This window comes from Chionomys nivalis, chromosome 14, assembly GCF_950005125.1.
Source record: "Chionomys nivalis chromosome 14, mChiNiv1.1, whole genome shotgun sequence".
NCBI classification, from domain to species: Eukaryota; Metazoa; Chordata; class Mammalia; order Rodentia; family Cricetidae; genus Chionomys; species Chionomys nivalis.
Window position 1 is genome coordinate 27,172,518 of NC_080099.1, and position 18,186 is coordinate 27,190,703.

An 18,186-nucleotide genomic window follows, 5' to 3' on the forward strand; every position below is an offset into this window, starting at 1 on the left:
TTGGGATCAAAGTTTCACATCTGATGGGAAGTGTCATCTAAATGCTGTGTGTTGTCACATCTGATGGGAAGCATCACCTACATGCTGTGTGTTGAACACTCATCTTTCGGGAAGGTCATTTGAACTCAGGGATATGCGTGCCCTTTGAATTTTGCCTGTCTGTTCCAAGAGGCACGAGCAAGGGCTATCACAGTTGAGAATGAGCTCACTCTTCCCACACACAGCCTAGCTAATAAGATCCAAACCAGCAGACACAAACCTTTCAAAAATTACTCCAAAGTTACTTTCTACCAGCTATGGGATGAGTAGAGAGTTTGTATAGAATCAGTTATAGACTGGACACTGAGCCTTGAGAAATGTCCTAGCCATCCTCTAGCTAATGTGGCAACACTATTCACAGGTCAATTTGAAAACTTAGAACAGAAAGCACAATGGGAGCAAGCACTCTGACCTCTTGGGGTCTGTGTTGTTTTCCTGCTGATGCTCTGGCTGCACAGCTGTTTTGGATCAAGCTTACAAAGGGTAAACTGTGGTCCTATACATTCTAAAGATAGCGGCTTTGTTTTTCCCTCTGGTTGATGACGCCATCGGTTTAATATGTGTGCATTTCCTGGTAATACTATAGTGCCATCTGGTGGCAAATGGAACCAGTCATTTAAGAGAAAACCATTCTGTTTGGATATAGAATCTTGAGGCTCTGCCACTGGCCTAGTGAAATCAAGGGACCACCATAGGATACAGGACAAGAAAATGTTTCCAGGATACAACAGCTCTGTCTTCTAGACCAAAGTCTGCTGTACACGGCTGCATAGCTCTCTCCATTTGCCTGTAGCTGGGGGGGGGGGGGACCATCTTAGGCTAGCATGGTGATAGTGTAGGCCATCTGAGTCACCAGGCCCTCTTACACCAGGGTGGTTCAGTTATTTTCAAGAATGGGTTCATGAATGATCAAGCTACAGAGAAGAACTGATTGTGTGGGGCCTAGTCACAGTGGGTGCATTTTACAAGACCCCCATCTAAGTCTCAGGAAACAGACTCAGGGAGAGGAGAGAGAGACAGAGAGAGACAGAGAGAGAGAGACAGAGAGAGAGACAGAGAGAGAGAGAGAGACAGAGAGAGACAGAGAGAGACAGAGACAGAGAGACAGAGAGAGAGACAGAGAGAGACAGAGACAGAGAGACAGAGAGAGAGACAGAGAGAGACAGAGACAGAGAGACAGAGAGAGAGACAGAGAGAGAGAGACAGAGAGAGAGAGACAGAGAGAGACAGAGAGAGAGAGACAGAGAGAGAGACAGAGAGAGAGACAGAGAGACAGAGAGAGAAGAGGGGGAGAATTATGAGAAGTTATATGAAGTTATGAGATTTGACTGGAGGGGCACCCTGAGTTTCAGAAGCCCTGCAAAGGTAAGATGCAGTTAGTCGCTGTTCATTTCATAGGTTAGGAAGGCAGAAAAGCAGAGATGGGGCTTAAGTTACAAGGATAAGCCCTTGTAAACACTATACATCTGAACTACTCATAAAACCGACAGGTGAATGACACTAATTACCAATCTGTTTTATGAAGACAAAAAACTGACAAAAATGCAGTAAAAGAGGACACTTAGACCCTGCTAGTAGAAATGGGAATTAGCCCAGACACTGGGAAAGTCAGCATGGAGGGTCCTCAAAACAAAATTAGAACTATCACATCATCCAGTTTGCGTAGATACCCAGAGTCCAAGTCAGCATACCGCAGAGAGACCTGCATATCCATGCTCATTGCAATGATGTTCACAACACCCATGCTACTAAATCAGCTTAGACGTCATCAATGAATGAGCGAATAAAGAAAATGTGGCATATATACACAGTGGAGCTTTATTTTCCCATAAAGGAGAATGAAATCATGCCATCGATAGAAAATTAATGGAAGAAGATCATTTTATTATGTCACATAAGGCCTTCTCAAAGTGTGACACATTGTCTCTCACGTGTGGAGGAAGGAGGGGAGACTTGAAAGTAAAGGGGGCATTAGGGCTGTGAAAGGGGAAAGGGGGAGTTGGAGGGGGAACAAAAAAAGGTAACGGGATGAAAGTGATCAAAGCATGTTATAAATAAGCATGGAAATGACAATTAAAAAGGAGATGACTGCATGACTCCATACTGCAAAACTGCAAGTTATAACACCGTTTACATAAGACGGTGCGATTTCCTAATGGAGAAGTTCCAACAACTCAGTAGTTCCTATTTCTAATTTTAGGTCTTAAATATCTCTACATAAATGCCAAGTCACTCTAAACACATAGAGTTATGACTAAACTAAAATACTAGTAAATAATTTTCATCATCAAACATGTTCTTTGATTACAGTCAAGTGCCAAGCAATTACACAAGTAAGCATGTATTTGGATTGATAAGTTTATTAATGGAACAAACATACAGAAACTGAGTAGAGACTTGTTTGGGGTTGTAGAAGCTTCTCACTTGAGTTTAGTAGAGGAAAATCTATAATTTCTCTCCCTGTCTGTCCTTGTTTTCTCTAATCTATCTGGGTACTTTCTACGCTCTCACTAGTTCTTACTGACTTTATTTCTGTGTCCTCAGATGACTTAACTCTGTGTTGTCCGTCAAACTTCTTCAAACCTTGAGAGCTGGTTCAAGGTCCTGGACACAACTTGGTTTTTCTACTCCGAGCCTGGCTGTGTGTGCAGAGGTCACACGGCTTTGCTGAGCCCTTAACCGAAGCCAAATAAATAACTGTTGATTGAACAGAGGCTCAGCAGCTCAAAGACGGCTATACCAGAGCAAGCTGTCCTTCATGCTGAGTGTTGACGATGGCTTCTTTTAGCAATACTTTCCATGTATGCTGCCTCTGGCACTAACACAGTTCATGGCCCCAGGAAGTTCTGCTTGCCGGGGTCAGGGGTGGGAGGAGGTAGAAGAGGGCAAGGTTATGGCCTTGGGGGTTAGGTGATGGTGGGGCTTTTAGAAAGAAAAAGCTTTAATCAAGTAAAATAGGCAAGCATTTCAACAGATGACACCTTCAATAAATATTAATAGTTTTGGCACCCTCTCCTCCACTGCTCAGGGTCCTAGCTGGAGTCATCCCCTTGGACTCCTGGGAAGCCCTCCAGAGCCAAGCCTCTTGTCAACCCCAAAATGGCTCCCTCAAGATATCTCCTTCCCTGCTCCCATATCAGTCCTTCCTCCATCTCAACCATCCTTGTAATCAGACTGATGATGATCTTGAATATCACCATGGAACCTTCGTCAGGCAACGGATGGAGATAGAGACAGAGACTCACATCGGAGCACTGAACTAAGCTCCCAAGGTCCAGTTGAAGAGCAGGAGGAGGGAGAATATGAGCAAGGAAGTCAGGACCACGAGGGGTTGGTCCACACACTGAGACAGTGTGCCTGAGCTAACAGGAGCTCACCAGCTCCAACTGGACTGGGAGTGAACAAGTCTGGGATCAAACTGGACCCTCTAAATGTGGTTGACAGTTGCCACAGACTGAGGGGCCAATGACAATGGCACTGGGATTTGTCTCTACTGCATGTACTGGTTTTTGGGGATCTTATTCTATTTGGATGCATACCTTGCTCAGCCTGGATGTAGTGGGGAGGGCCTTGGACTTCCCACAGGGCAGGGTGCCTTGCCCTCTCTTAGGACTGGAGGGGAGAGGGGGGAGGGTGTTGGGGGGGAGCAGGAGGGAAGTAGGAGGAGGGGAGGAAGTGGGAATTTTGATAGGTGTTATTTTTAAAGTAATAAAAAATAAAATAAAGAAAAAAGAACAGTTTGGTATTAAAAACTTCTAGTTGATTTAAAAGAAAAACATTAAAAAAGAATTCTCACCAGTACATTTTGTGCTATTACAAGAGTGGTGGAAAATTCTGTCAGGTATGGGATTAAGCTGTCTAGTGCAGCCAACACATGCATGCACAGTCCTTGAAAAGTAAGTGGTCATAGACTCCTCCTCTGTAGAGAGGTATTCTGATACAGGTCAGTTTTAGAGACAGTGTCCCTAAGATTTGAGAAGTCTAACAGGCCAGGTGCCCGGCAGAGCTCCTGCTTGGAGGTACAGCCACTTCCCTCCATATTAGTAACTGTTTCAGCAAAGTTTGCAGGGCTTGAGCCTCCAGTCTGGCATCTCATCTCTTCACTGATGCCATCGGTTCTTTTTCTCTCTGCCTGGTAGACACCCTGGGCTTCTATGTCTTCACCGATCTGTCATCTGCTCAGATTCCTGCAGGTTCAGGTCTGCCCCTGCTGACATTGCCTTCCTAACCCGCCCCTTTTTCTGAGCCCTACATTACAGACACTTTTCAATCACTCTTTCACTCACATTTTTCATGATCAGGATTCCCTCACAGTGGAAATTTCATCACTGTCTCCCGTGAAGCAGTGTTCATCTGTGTTGGGGTTGCCTTATAACTAATCAATAAGATATTAAAGTTCAAACCCGCAGCGAACACAGCTGGAGGCCGCATGAAGCTTCATCAACATGACTGAGCTCCAGGTGCTGGGGTGGGCTAGGGAGCAGCTAGGAGGGCACTACCTAGGGGGTGCTCTTCTCATCTGGGAGGTCCTGTCCTCTCTGGAGGACATCTGTCTGACAGAGTGTGTGGGATGCTTGGTTTCTCATAAATCAAACCAAACCCATTTCTAAGGATTAATTAGCCTTGCGTTCTGTATCAGGTTTGACTGTGGTTCTAGTCTACAGCATCACCAACAGAGGAGAGTGATGTCATAAGGGAATTGTGGGCTCATGTTTCAATTTAAAGAAGACTGTTACCATGGAAGATGGCATCATTTGGAAGCCTCATTAGTAACTTTTAAATAATGACTGTCTCAGACTTTCTATTGCTGCAATGAAACACCATGACCAACAAGCAAGTTGGAAAGGAAAGGGTTAACTTGGCTTACACCTCAGCATTGCTATTTATCATGGAGGGAAGTCAAACAGGGCAGGAGCTGAAGCAGAGGCCATGTAGGGGTGCTGTTTACTGGCTTGCTTCCCATGCTCAGTCTGATTTGTTATAGAACCATCAGTCCAAGGATGGCATCACCCACCTGGACTGGTTCCTCCCCGCCAGTGCTCACTAAATTGAGAAAATGCCTTAGAGTTGGATCTCATGGAGCATTTTCTCAGCTGAGGCTCCTTCCTCTCTGATGATTCTAGCTTGTGTCAAGCTGACATACAAAGCCAGCCAGTACAACTGACCCCTCATCAACTTGACACACAAACAATACTATTAAGTCACAACCGTTCCATTCTTATCCATTCCCAAGATTTTAAATCATGTTAAAGGTCCCGCAGCCTTTACAAATTCAAATACATTAAAATTCCAGTTCCAAAAAAAAAAAAAAAAAAAAAAGCCAATCTCTAAAAATCCAAAGTCTTAGTCCTAGCCGGGCGGTGGTGGCTCACACTTAATTCCAGCACTCAGGAGGCAGAGGCAGGTGAATCTCTGTGAGTTCGAGGACAGCCTGGTCTACAAGAGCTAGTTCCAGTACAGGCTCCAAACCTACATAAAAACCCTGTCTCAAAAAGACAAACAAAATCCAAAGTCTTTAAAATCCAGGTCTCTCCACTGTGGGCTCCAGGAAAATACTTTCTTTGAGAGGGAACAATCTAGGCACAGTCACGATCAAACCAAAGCAAAACAAAATTCCAGCCGTCCAATGTCTGGGATCTTCTCACCATCTTCTGGGTCCTCCAACGGTCTGGGGTCACTTCTCCAGCTCTGCTCTCCTCGGCATACACAGCTTGTCTTCTAGGCTCCAGCTGGCTCCACTCCACCGCAGCTGCCGATCATGGTGGTCACCCCATGGTGCTGGCATCTCCAAAACGCTGGGTCTTCTGCTGTACCTGAGCTGCACTTTCACCAAAAGCCTCTCATAGGCTCTCTTCACGGTGCCAAGCCTCAACTTCTTTCTATGACCTGGGCCTTCAACTGCCACTGAAGCTGCATCTTCACCAATGGCCTCTCCTGACCTCTCACAGTGCCAAGCTTCAGCTGCTCTCCATGACCCCTTCATGCCTTCAAAACCAGTACTACCTGGATGATTCCTACACATTATCAAGTCCAGCTGCCAACATGAGGGGCAACCTTGGTCACCTCTGGAATATAGCTTCTCAGAAGATTTCACCTCAGCGAAGCCGGTCTCTTCTTAATCACCACCAATTTCTTAGCTCCAGCTGCGCAGCATCCAGTGTCCCAGGAAAACAAATTTTTGCTTTAGTAGTTATCATACTTGTCATTCACAGCTGATTCTTCAGCCCCAGCCGACCAGAACCACAAACTCTTAATTCAAAATAACAAATGGCCCTGATAGACTCTTTAAACTTCCCAAGCCAGGAATCCATCCCCTGCACTGCTCTCAATATTCTTTTCCCCCAAGCTCCCATGGAACACCCCACAGAGCTCTTAATGCTCGCTGGCTTTTCTAGCCCAAAGTCCTTCCACAATCTCCCAAAGACATGGTCAGGTCTGTCACAGCAACATCCCCACTACACTGGTACCAATTTGTCTTAAGGTTTCTATTGCTGCAACAAAACAGCATGGCCAAAATCAAGTTGGGGAGAAAAGGGCCAGCATTGCTGTTCATCACTGAAGGAAGTCAGGACAGGAACTCAAGCCTGGCAGAAACCTGGAGGCAGGAGCTGATGCAGAGGCCATGGAGCAGTGCTGCTTACTGGCTTGCTTCGCACGGCCTGCTCAGCATGCTTTCTTATAGAACCCAGGACCATCAGCCCAGGGATGGCACCACCCACTGTGGGCTGGACCCTCCCCCGCTGAGGAATGGAGAGAATTGAGAAAATGCCTTCCAGTTGGATCTCATGGGGGCATTTCCTCAGCTGAGGCTCCTGTCTCTCTGATGACTCTAGCTTGTGTCTAGTTGGCGCACAAAACCAGCCAGTAGTACAATGGCCTGCACCAAATTCTTTGTATGCTCATTCTTATTTCAATTCTACCCAAAAACCCATCCACTTTAGATTACGTATTGAGCGGTTGGGAAATTGCTAAGTCAGGCATGGTTGATACTCACACCGAACTTGTTACTTTGGAAGTTCTGTCCATACATAAATTCTGGGCTTTGGTTGTACATAACAATAAAAAAAAGTTAGTAGTTACTCTAACACTTTTATGTTGATTCATAATATATCATTCTGTACCTTTGGGCTATTTTTTCTTTTCTTTGATTAAGACTTGCTTTCCCCAGGGAAGAGCACACCAATTGGTTATCCAATAACAAATCACCCACCTTGAAAACATACATACAAGTAACACCATATGGACTGAGCAAGGGTTCTGTGTAGGAATATACTTGAATATGTGAACACATACATACACGCAATAACAATTAATGAAAGACGAGACCATGAATTTGAAGGCGATCTATGAGAGAGTACTATGGGGGAATTTGAAGAGGAGAAAGAGAAGAGAGAAATATAATCGTAAGCTCAAAAAAAATTTGAAAAGTTATAAAAATTTAAATCAATAAGCGGCCACCCTAATCTGTTCCTGTTTGCTCTCAAATAACGTTGACCTCAAACGAAAGCAGGAGGGATTGTATAAAGTCCCTACCTCCCATGCTTTACTTTGCTACAAACAGGGTCTGGCCGCAAGGACACCTGGATTCACATTGTGTTTCATTAGGTCTATTTCACAGTTACATCTGTGGTCTAACACAGTGCTCTGCCATTTTGATTTAAAACACTGACAAACTTCTTTTTTTTTTATTTTAAAATTCTTTTATTTCAGAATTGCTGTAATGTACAGACATCATAAAAAAACACACATATACTGGATATTTTCCATGACATAAGAGCTGGAAATAAAGTTTAAGGGCAATCAAGAGAACTGAAATTGTCCCACAGATGTCTGAGGATAGCTCCTCCTTAAATGTCCTTGATCACCTCCTCCAGTTCTTCCTTTGTGAACATGTGGAAATTCTGACCAGGCTGCACCGTGGCTAGCTCTATGTTCGTGGCGTTCAGCTTCTCCTCCATTACTTGTTTGAGAATGATGAGCGAGGACTTAATGGCTTCTTTCAGTGTCATAGACTTGTGGTAAACTTCTTGCAAGGAGCTCTGGGCACCCTCTGAAGCAGAGCCAATTGCTCGAGCATCACACTGTACAAAGGTCCCAGATGGGTCCATATGGAACAGCTGAGGTCCTTTCTCATCAACTCCTCCAAACAACAATGCTACTCCAAAGGGACGAGACATGGCACCTGGATCTGCATCTTCTTCTCCAAACTGCAAAGCCAGATTGGACACAGCCTGAGTGACACTTTCCACCGTCATTGTCTCATTATAGGTGAACCAATGGTTCTGTGTCTCCACTCTGGCTTTATCAATTAAAGTTTTAGCATCAGCAATTAGCCCACTCATGGCACAACCTATATGAGCATCAATCTCTACAATTTTCTCGATGCTGCTAGGCTCCATTAGTGGGGAGGTAATTCTCTTCTCCACAGCTAGACACACACCCTCTGATGTCTGGATGCCAATGGCCGTAGAACCAAGCTTGATAGCCTCAATGGCATATTCCACTTGAAACAATCTTCCTTCCGGAGAAAAAGTATTCACACCCCTGTCGTACTCGGACCGAGTGAGGAACATGGCGAGGACCAGAGGAGGCAGTGGTGGATACGCGGGGTTTTCAAGGGCCACACGACTCCAAGTAGCACCCTAGTCAACCACACCGCCACAGCACCAAGGAGCCTGCTCCTGACAAACTTCTTTAAGTGTTTGATGAACCTCAAGATTCCACCTACTCGAATCACATGTATGCACACTTTTGCATATAATTTTAGGATGAGTTCCGTTACAGTGTCAGAGCTAATTGTAAATCCTTTGTTCGAAAGGAATATTATATTTTATATGCTTTGAATTTTTATGTAAAATAAACGCAGTTCTGGACAAACATATCAATATGATTTGGGTAATATAATCATAAATTATACAGGTGAGTAAACAAACAATCTTCTGCAGGAAATGGCCCACACGCAAAAGAAGAAAATTATTTTCACTTTCTGCTCAGTAAACAGCACACCTTCCAAACCACGCTTGGTTTTTAAAACTAAAACTTGCCAATCACCCATGTCAAGCTTGTTGTCCATAGACTGAAGACTTTCCTACTGAGGCTATGTTCTCTTCACAATAAGGCAAGGAATAAAACAGCAAAATATCCTGCTACTGAAAACTTCATTTCTTTAAAATATGAAGGACACAGAGACAAATGGGTAGCTGTTAAATGAGTGTGGAGTTTCTACTTTCAAGGCAGGGTTTCTTTATGTAGCTTTGGCTGTCCTGGAACTCACTCTTTAAATGAGGGTAGCCTCGAACTCTCAGAGATCCACCTCCCTCTGCCTCCCAAGTGCTGGGATTAAAGGTGTGCGCCATCACCTCCTGACCCTGGAGTTTTGACTTTATATGATGAGAAAGTTCAGGGTGCTTGCGACAGTGAGAGTTTTGATTAACACGGTAAGCTAGTCAATTCAAAGCTAATCCCAATGGTAACATCTGTACGTATCTAACAAAATTCAGGAAGAAAATGAAAGCAGACCTCTAACACCAGCCCATAAAACATGAGACGTCTGTTTTAAAATAAATTCAACTGTCCTATACCTACTTCGAAAGACTGCTGTCAGAATCGAGTAGAGAAAAAGAAGCTGCAACACAATAAAAGCTACAAAAGATTAAAAGGGAAAAAATTCAAATATTCTTGGGGGAAGGGGGATTTTGATTTCTCTAATTAAAATTATCCAAAACACATCATTCACCTTGAATGGTTAAGATATTTGGGAGACAGAAACTTTTTCACACATTACACAAAAGTTTACATTTTGAGTAAATGGGCATATTAACCAGCAATTCATCCCCCTACTAAACGTCACTATTTGAGGAAATAGACGTGCCTATAGAAAGGACAGTTGTCAGGTCACTATGCAGGTGAGGTCATACAACTGTGTGCCCAAGATGCCTGTAACTTTCCAGTTCGTTTTGTTGTATAAATTACTATATTCTGTATACTGACAGTGTTCAGAGGGTGACAAATGTTTTTCTGCCAATGGTGTTTAGATTATAAATATATAAACATTTTAAAAATGTTCAAGAAAGTGAACTGCACTGATAAGAATGCCCACACTCCAACGATGCTGTTCCCCAAACCCATAAAGGAAATCCTTAGTTGAACTTGGTGAATAATGAGAAAGATTTTCTCCCAAGCCTGGCATCTGAACAGACTCTCTCTCCTTTTCAAAACCGAGATCAGAAGGAGAAATGGGCTATGCACCCTTTTGTATCAGATAAAAGCTCAGCAACAATTTCCATAGAGCATTCCAGGCTGATAAGGCAGGCAGAGGACAGGCACAAAAGCTCATTTTTTTTCACTGTAAATTTCCACTTCTATCAAAGTCTTCCAGTCCACTACTTCTAAGAGACAGGCAGACGAATACTAACAGGAAATACAGCTCACACAAATGCAGCTTCTGAGTGAGCCTCAATTTCCTCGCTTGAGGAACGAAGCTCTAGCATCCCTTCATCTTTAGCCCAGGGCGGCCATCCCCCATACTGCTCGGTCACCTTTTGTCTCCCCATGTATTTGGAGAGTTTCTCATCTCACTAATTCTAGGTCTCCGAAGGAGAAGCTAAGGTCTCTCAAATTTCCTTTGCAGCAAGGTTTAGCGGAGTGACACGGACCCACGCCGTCAGACACATCCTCTTGAGACTCCAGTGTGGATGGGATGTTGAGAAAAGATGGCAAGCGGACTAGAAGATGGTCAGCCAGGCAGGGGCATGCTGCTTCCAGAGGTGGCAGCGTCATCAGCATTGGGGGTATATTCTATACTCAGGCAAAGTGACAAGCAATGCTGAGGTCCTGCCTAGAGGCAGAAGTCCCAGGCTTGTCATGAGACTGCAGAGTCATGGACACAGTTTCCAGGCTGGATTTTCTGACTTTCCTAAAGAACCTTCAGAATACCCGATTATCTTCAATAACCCATTTCCTCTTCATTATAGCAAAAAGGAGCCTGTTGCTATCAAGGATAAATATGACTGGTGTGAGGTCTTTGAAATAAGTGTCATTCATTTGTGTGACTTCACATCACTGATTGTTTTGAACTCCCATTTCTCATCTGTGAAAAGAGAGGCCATACCTCCAGGCCAGGACTTCCATGGTGACCCACAGTGGAAAGCAAGATGGTAACCATTAATAATGAAAGCTCTGAAGCTGGCATTTCTAGGATGTAGCTTCTGGAGCTCACAGCTCCAGCAGAGGCTAGGGGATGGTTATAAGGACACAAGGCTCGCAGACTGTGGTGATTATGGTACCATGGACCTGTGTGATCTGACCTTCTCCAGACAGCAAAAGAAAGCACCATGAATGAGCAAATGTTTAGAACTGCAGCTGGAGGGTAGGGTGAGGACCTGATGGACACACAGCCTGTCTCTTCTCCCATCACCCAGTAGCCTCAACCCATTTCTTCATTTATTGATTGATTGATTGATTGATTGATTGATTGATTGACATGTTCTCTGGGCCAACTAAGGAAAGGGAGGAGGTAGAGAGAAGAGACAGTGAACAGCGGGCCAGGGCCAAAGAATCAGGTTTCACAGGAAATTGTGCAGAGACAACTTGGGGGAAGCTATCCTGGGAGATGGAAATGTGTGCTCAAGAAAGACAGGAAGAAATATTTTTTTTTATGTTCATCTATATACTCTTAAGTATATGTGTGTATAAAACTTTATTTTAATATTGTTTCAAGCACACTGAAGAAGAGCTCTACCTCATTCCTGCTATCTATCCCAACTGCTGCTGAAATTGCCTTGGAACTCTTGAGGGCTCCCAATTGCCTCGATTGTTACATAAGATAAACTGTAGCAAACTGTTCCTTTTCCAGCATTTCAGACTTGAAGCTCAGTCAGACATTTTTCAGGCACAGCGTGTAGCCTGTATGAAGCTGAGCTGTGACGTGAATTGCAGAGCAGATTATCTCCTATGCAGCATCAACAAATGAAGGGCATTTCACAAGTTGAAAAATATAAATGGTCATGACAAATTGTCTGGGTTTTGCTACATCCTTTGGATGTGATTTTTAAAATTGTAAGTGATGCAGCAACTACTGAACTGCAAGCAAAAATTAACACAGTCTACAGGGAAAGACAAACAGAGATATTTCTGTGCTTTTCGTGTTTCTAAAGAATTAGTTTGGGGGGGGGGGGCTGGAGAGATGGCTCAGTGGTTAAGAGCATTGCCTGCTCTTCCAAAGGTCCTGAGTTCAATTCCCAGCAACCACATGGTGGCTCACAACCATCTGTAATGAGGTCTGGTGCCCTCTTCTGGCCTTCAGGCATACATGCAGAAAGAATATTGTATACATAATAAATAAATATTTAAAAAAAAAAAGAATTAGTTTGGGGCTGGAGAAACACTTGCTGTTCCTGCAGAGAACTGGTATTTAGTCACAAGCACCACATGGTGGCTCACAACCACCCAAAACTCCACTTCAGGGAAACTCATGCTCTTCTGCCTCCACAGGCACCGGACACACAGGTGGTGCACATATACACACATACGCAAACCACCCATACACATGAAATAAAATAGAACTCAAGTTGTTTTTTTTTTTTTAAAAAAAGAATCAGTTCTGATCCTACAGCCACTAAATTGCATTACTAAAGTTGTGTAAATAATTACATGAAAAACATGTTTATAATGTAGCAAAAACATATGTTCTAATAAGGCAAGGAATAAGAGTTGAAATTTCTTATGTGTTTTTGATAAACTATGGTATTATTTAAGTGTTTAAGTACACCTTCTGTATTGTTTATTCCTACAGTTTAAGAATTCTATTTAAAAGCAATTTTGGAAGATTACCAGGTGCAATTTTTAAGAAAGTAACTTTTTGAACTATAGCCAGATACTCAACAAGTAAACGATATGACTTTTAAAATATACCAGGAAGAAAACAGAAATGTAAATGATAGAGAAGTCTAAACAGGCAGTTCATCGAAATGGGTTTAAAACCATCTTCATCTTCAGCTCCTCTCTATTGCCAACAGTGTGTGGCATCTCCAGAAAGGCATTAACGGGGAGCCACCACTCTATTGATCTGCTTCAGATTCTGTTGAAGTCAGTTCCGTTTTTTTTTTTTTTTTTTAAATCCAGAACTTTCCCAAAAGTTGTGCACAAAAGAAGAACACTTACCCAGAGGAAACATCTCCAAAGTTTTAGAAACACCAGAAGATGCATGTGGAAGCAGAGGTCACCTGACACCAGCCACCATTTCCCAAAAGATGCCCTGACCAAACGCAGCTCTCCAATTCTTGAAACTGCTTGTTTCTTTTTTCTTTTTTTCTTTTTGTTTCCTGAGATGTGTTTTAAGTAGAAAATATTCTCCAGATTCTGGCAACTTAGTCCATCACACAAGAATGCAATGTGTCTTGTAAATATTTTTTTATTGATTATGTGTCAAAGTGAAGGGAATTTGACTATATTAGGCTAAATAAAATGAATCATGTATTTAAATTAAACTTTTAAGACTTGAAATTGGTTAACAGGAAATTTAAACTAGAAGAGTTTGAATTTCGTGAACAGCTTACAGTTTGTTTCTCTTGGATGGTGGTAAGCTTAGAAAATAATGCCAAGAGTGGAATTACCCATATGCATGAAATGCATCGAGTCTCCAGATCACAGCTTTCTATGGATGTTCTCAACTCAAGAATCCAACCAAAAGCAATAAAGAAAGACATGTCACATGCTGTTTGGGGACAAGAATGTAGATTTTTCTGTTTTGTCAAGAGGGTGTGTAACAGAGTTTCCCCATCTTTGATAATGAATGGATGCCAAAATTTTCATTGACACAGAGATGTTCTAAGTTTAAATTTTACTTTATCAAATTATTTATTTTTTTCCTAGATTCTACTGGAAGTGACTGAATAACAAGGAGGAGGAGGAGGAGAAGAAGGAGGAAGAGGAGGAAGAAGAAGAAAAGGAAGAGGAAGAGGAAGAGGGTGGGGCTGGAGAGATGGCTCAGTGGTTAAGAGCACTGCCTGTTCTTCCAAAGGTCCTGAGTTCAATTCCCAGCAACCACATGGTGGCTTACAACCATCTATAAAGGGGTCTGGTGCCCTCTTCTGGCTTGCAGGCATACATGCAGACAGAATACTGAGAATACTGTATACATAATAAATAAATCTTTTTTTTAAAAAAAAAGGAAGAGGAGGAGGAAAAACAAGAAGAAGGAGGAGGAGGATTGATGTGATTCAGGTAGAATGGTGATGGCGTCACAGCTCTCTGGATGAGGACTTGAGTGGTTTGAAAATCTGCATGCACTCCACAGTTTGCTTTCTTCATTTGCTCTGAATCACAAACCAGTTCTACCACTTGGACCTTTGAGATATCAGAAGGACACGTGGCACTTTAACAAGGAAAATTACTGTGGATAACTTTCTTTCTCCAGTCTTTTTTAACAGGAAAGGACAGCCAGAACACCCGTGGAAGTCAACCCACTCTCCACAGAAGGGGAGACCCACTGGGGTTCAGGTCATGGTCCACAGGGACCTACTGCAAGATGATTGATTGTAGGTAGTTCTGGCCCCTACAGGAAGAAGGCTGTTACAGAGTCACAGCATTTGAGGCAAGTAAAAGCAACCAAGCAACAAAGAGCAAACAGGACTTAATTCCATTAATGTTTTAATCCCAAAAATGTTTTCAGATCACATTTAATTTAAAAACGCCTTCCAGTTTAATTTCCCTTTGTATGAAGTTATGACTCAATCAAGAAAAGTTTTCTTTCTTTTTCCTAACTGAAGAGAAACAGGGATGCAGGTACTGAATAACATACTCAGAAGAATAGTTCTGGTGTTTATCAAGCGTATTTAGTTTATAAGGCCTAGAACAAAGTCCCAGAGGCTAAAAATGAACTAACAGAATTTCCCACAGAATGGTGGAAGTTGAGGATGGGAGTCTAGACTCTTAGAAAACCGTTGTCAGTACTGTGAGGATGGGAGAGGCGGAAAGAGAGTACACTCTTGGTATCATTTCTCTGTGGATGCCCTGGAGCTGAAGGTACAAGGAGCCACCTCACCTGGGTGCTGGGAACCCAACCCGATCCTCTGCAACAGCAGCAATTGCACCTAAGCATTAAGCCATCTCTCTAGCCCTGTATATAAAAACTTCAGATTTAAAGATATTATGTTGCAATAAATAGCACAAATAATTTTTCTGTCACTTATTTTGAATATTTCTAACTGCTCCTTAAATGGATTGAGCGGGTGGAAGGTGATGAGGTTCTTCTTTAGTAAGAGTGGAATTTCCAGAAACTAACTTATCTTGTCATCATGTGTGTTCATTCACGCACAGCTTTGAGAAGTCAGCTCTTTGAGACCACCAACTAGACAACCTTGGAGAATCCTTTCGTTTCTTTAGTCCTCACTGAGTAGAGATAACGGCTCACTAATCAGAATTATTAAACATGCTTTAAATTAGCCAATTTTCTCTGTTAGCTGATTGAACATAAACACCTCAGCTCTCATTGAGAGGTCCTGGCTCTTATCACCAGCGGCTAGTTTCAATTTAACTAACTTATTAAGATAAATTAGACCGATGAGCTCCCATCTGCCTGCAGAGGCTGAGGGTGACCCTGTCTGTGCCTTCCCTTGAAGTCTCTTATCCTTAACTGCCTGCCTCAGGGCTCCCCAGCTTTCTCACAACCTCTCAAGATTGCAGCACTCCTCACCAAAGGCCACTTTCCCCCTTCGGGAGAGCAGGGTTGGATAACGTCCTAATGCTTCTGCTTCGGGAGGACTGGCTCTCTTGAGAAAATCTTTGCCAACTTTCAATTTTCTTCAGCAACAGAAGTGTGTTCTCAAATCAGGTTGACTGATTCTGCGGTCCCCAAAGACACTTCCCCTTACTCAGCCTGCTTCAGAAGAGGAGCAAGTTAGATGTGGAGTTGGGTCTTATCTAAAACATTAACACAGAGGAACCCTGAGTCTCCCAGAAGCAACTTCTCTCCTGCTTCTGTCTGTATAACTGTCTCAACATTGCCACTTTCACAGAAAATAACACGTCTGCACTTCACAACACTAGTGTCCTTCACCCCCAAATAATACCAGTTATTTGGAACATTTTGTCATTTGAAGGAAGCAAATGATGGAAAAATATGGCCTGGGCACCTGACGGAACAATTTCTCAGCCAATCCACTGCTGCCGTTTATAAAGGTCCTTTGCTCCACTGAACCCTCCTGGGGGAACTCTGAAAAACATCTATGTGTAAACAGTCTGTTCCAAAGACACATGTTTTCTAAATTTCTTTGCTTGTTGACATTTTAAAAAAATGAAAACATATTTGCGTGAAGACAGAACCTTCTGGTTCTTATACATTTACTCTACCAAAGAAATTAACAAAGGCCTAGGAAGGATCATTTCCTTTCCAGTTCTTTGTCTGCCTTCATTTTAAACTGTCTTTTTCACAGCCATGATTCCCAAATTAAACAGAACTTATTATTAAGATGAAATGCTAATAAGAAAGCTAATGCTTTCCTTTTTCTTTTCTTCTTCCTTCTTTCCTTTGTCTCTCAACAATATTTCTTTTCTCAGGCTTAATTCTGGTCCTAAAAATCTATCTTGGTTTTGAGTTGAAGTTCCTGTCCATCTAAACATGGCTGAAATGTCTCCCAGGCTCCTCACACGATCTTAGGTCTTCACCCTGTGATGTAGTTTTGGACCACGTGATTTTATTCTCCAGCCCAGTGGCAGAAGCAATGCTGACTGCTGGATGAAGCACTTCTCATGGACAATCTATCCCCTCTTTTCTGTGGCTATTGGAAGTGTGTGCTCAGCTGAAGCATCAGCCCAGGGGGCCTTTAGCGCTCTTCTGAACCCCTCTGTCCAGGACTTTGGATGGGTTTTGTGGTGAGAAAATACCATTACTTAGATAAACAAAATACTAAAACATCAATAATTTGCAATAGATAACTTTCAAAACTTTAATGTTAAATTAAATGAAAACGAATTAGCATTTCAATCTTGATTCATAGTAACTCAAAGATGAAGCTACCAATTCGAAAGGTACTGCTTGCTTTTCTATGCATCACTGAATTCAAAATTGCTGTATAGTGCATTCTGTATAGAATCCAGACTACAGAATCTAGACCCAGTGAAGTGAGACGAGTGTGGGGGCAGGGCTGGAGCTAGGGATAGGAGAGAATGTTGTGAACCAGCTGCTTCCAGATGACAAGAGCTCAGAGGGCAAACCAGTATGCAGAAGACGGAACAATGACTGGAAACTCTAACTAACATCCCAATTCCAGGATCTGGGGAGGAAATAATACTTGTCTACACCAATTGTCTCTCGCAGTGGAAGTTGAATTTTATGTGCTATTTGTTGATTTTAAAGAATTCTTTGAAAGTTTTCCTTGTATCTATTTATTGTACACAGTTGCATATTACGTAGGAGTACTGTTCTACAGAGATAGAGGATCCATGCCAAGCATTCCCCACCATGCTTCTTAACCCTCTGCTGACTACGTGGATACAGCATCCATGTCAATCATTCCCTACCATGCTTCTTAACCCTCTGCTGGCTACATGGATACAGCATCCATGCCAAGCATTCCCCATCATGATTCTTAACTCTCTGCCTGCTTGCTTTTCTGTTGCTGTGAGCAGAAGCCACTTGGCTATCATGTCCCAACCATAGTCTCTCGGTGAAGGATGCCAGGGAATGAGTACCTGCAAGCAGGAACCTAGGCGGAGGAACTCAAGCACAGACCATGGAGGAACACTGTTTACTTGTTTCCTTGGCTACCCCTCTAGGATAACATAGAACCAGCTCCTGCTCAGGCTGACTCTGCTCAAAGTGAGTTGGGCCCTCCCATCAATCATTATTCAGGCCAATCCGATGGCGGCAACCCCTCAACTGAGGATCCCTCTTTTCAGGTAACTCTAGCTTGTGTCTTTTGATAAAAACTAACTAATACACCTCTCCTTTTTCACTCCCCTGTGTATTTGTGTTCTTTCTGTGGGAAAATGTTTTGGATCAAATATAGGAATATCACCATGGTTTGTTTTAATAAAATATCTTATTTGCTTCAAGTTTACAAAGGTATTCATTAAAACATTAAAAAAGACTTCTCTAAATGGTTAACAAGAGTTTGTTCCTCTTCCTGATTTCCCTCTTGCCCACAA

The 18,186-nt window shown here is 42.7% G+C and overlaps 2 protein-coding genes across 2 annotated transcripts in view; both read right to left on the reverse strand.

The window, feature by feature from the left end:
* Positions 1-18,186, reverse strand: part of Ccdc192 (coiled-coil domain containing 192) — a 183,853-nt gene that overhangs the window by 155,272 nt on the left and 10,395 nt on the right. The gene's annotated exons all lie outside the window — the stretch shown is intronic.
* On the reverse strand, positions 7,728-8,714 carry LOC130887071 (proteasome subunit alpha type-5). The gene has a single exon (XM_057789359.1). It carries the CDS (start codon positions 8,610-8,612, stop codon positions 7,887-7,889), a length of 726 nt encoding a protein of 241 aa, XP_057645342.1. The 5' UTR covers positions 8,613-8,714; the 3' UTR covers positions 7,728-7,886.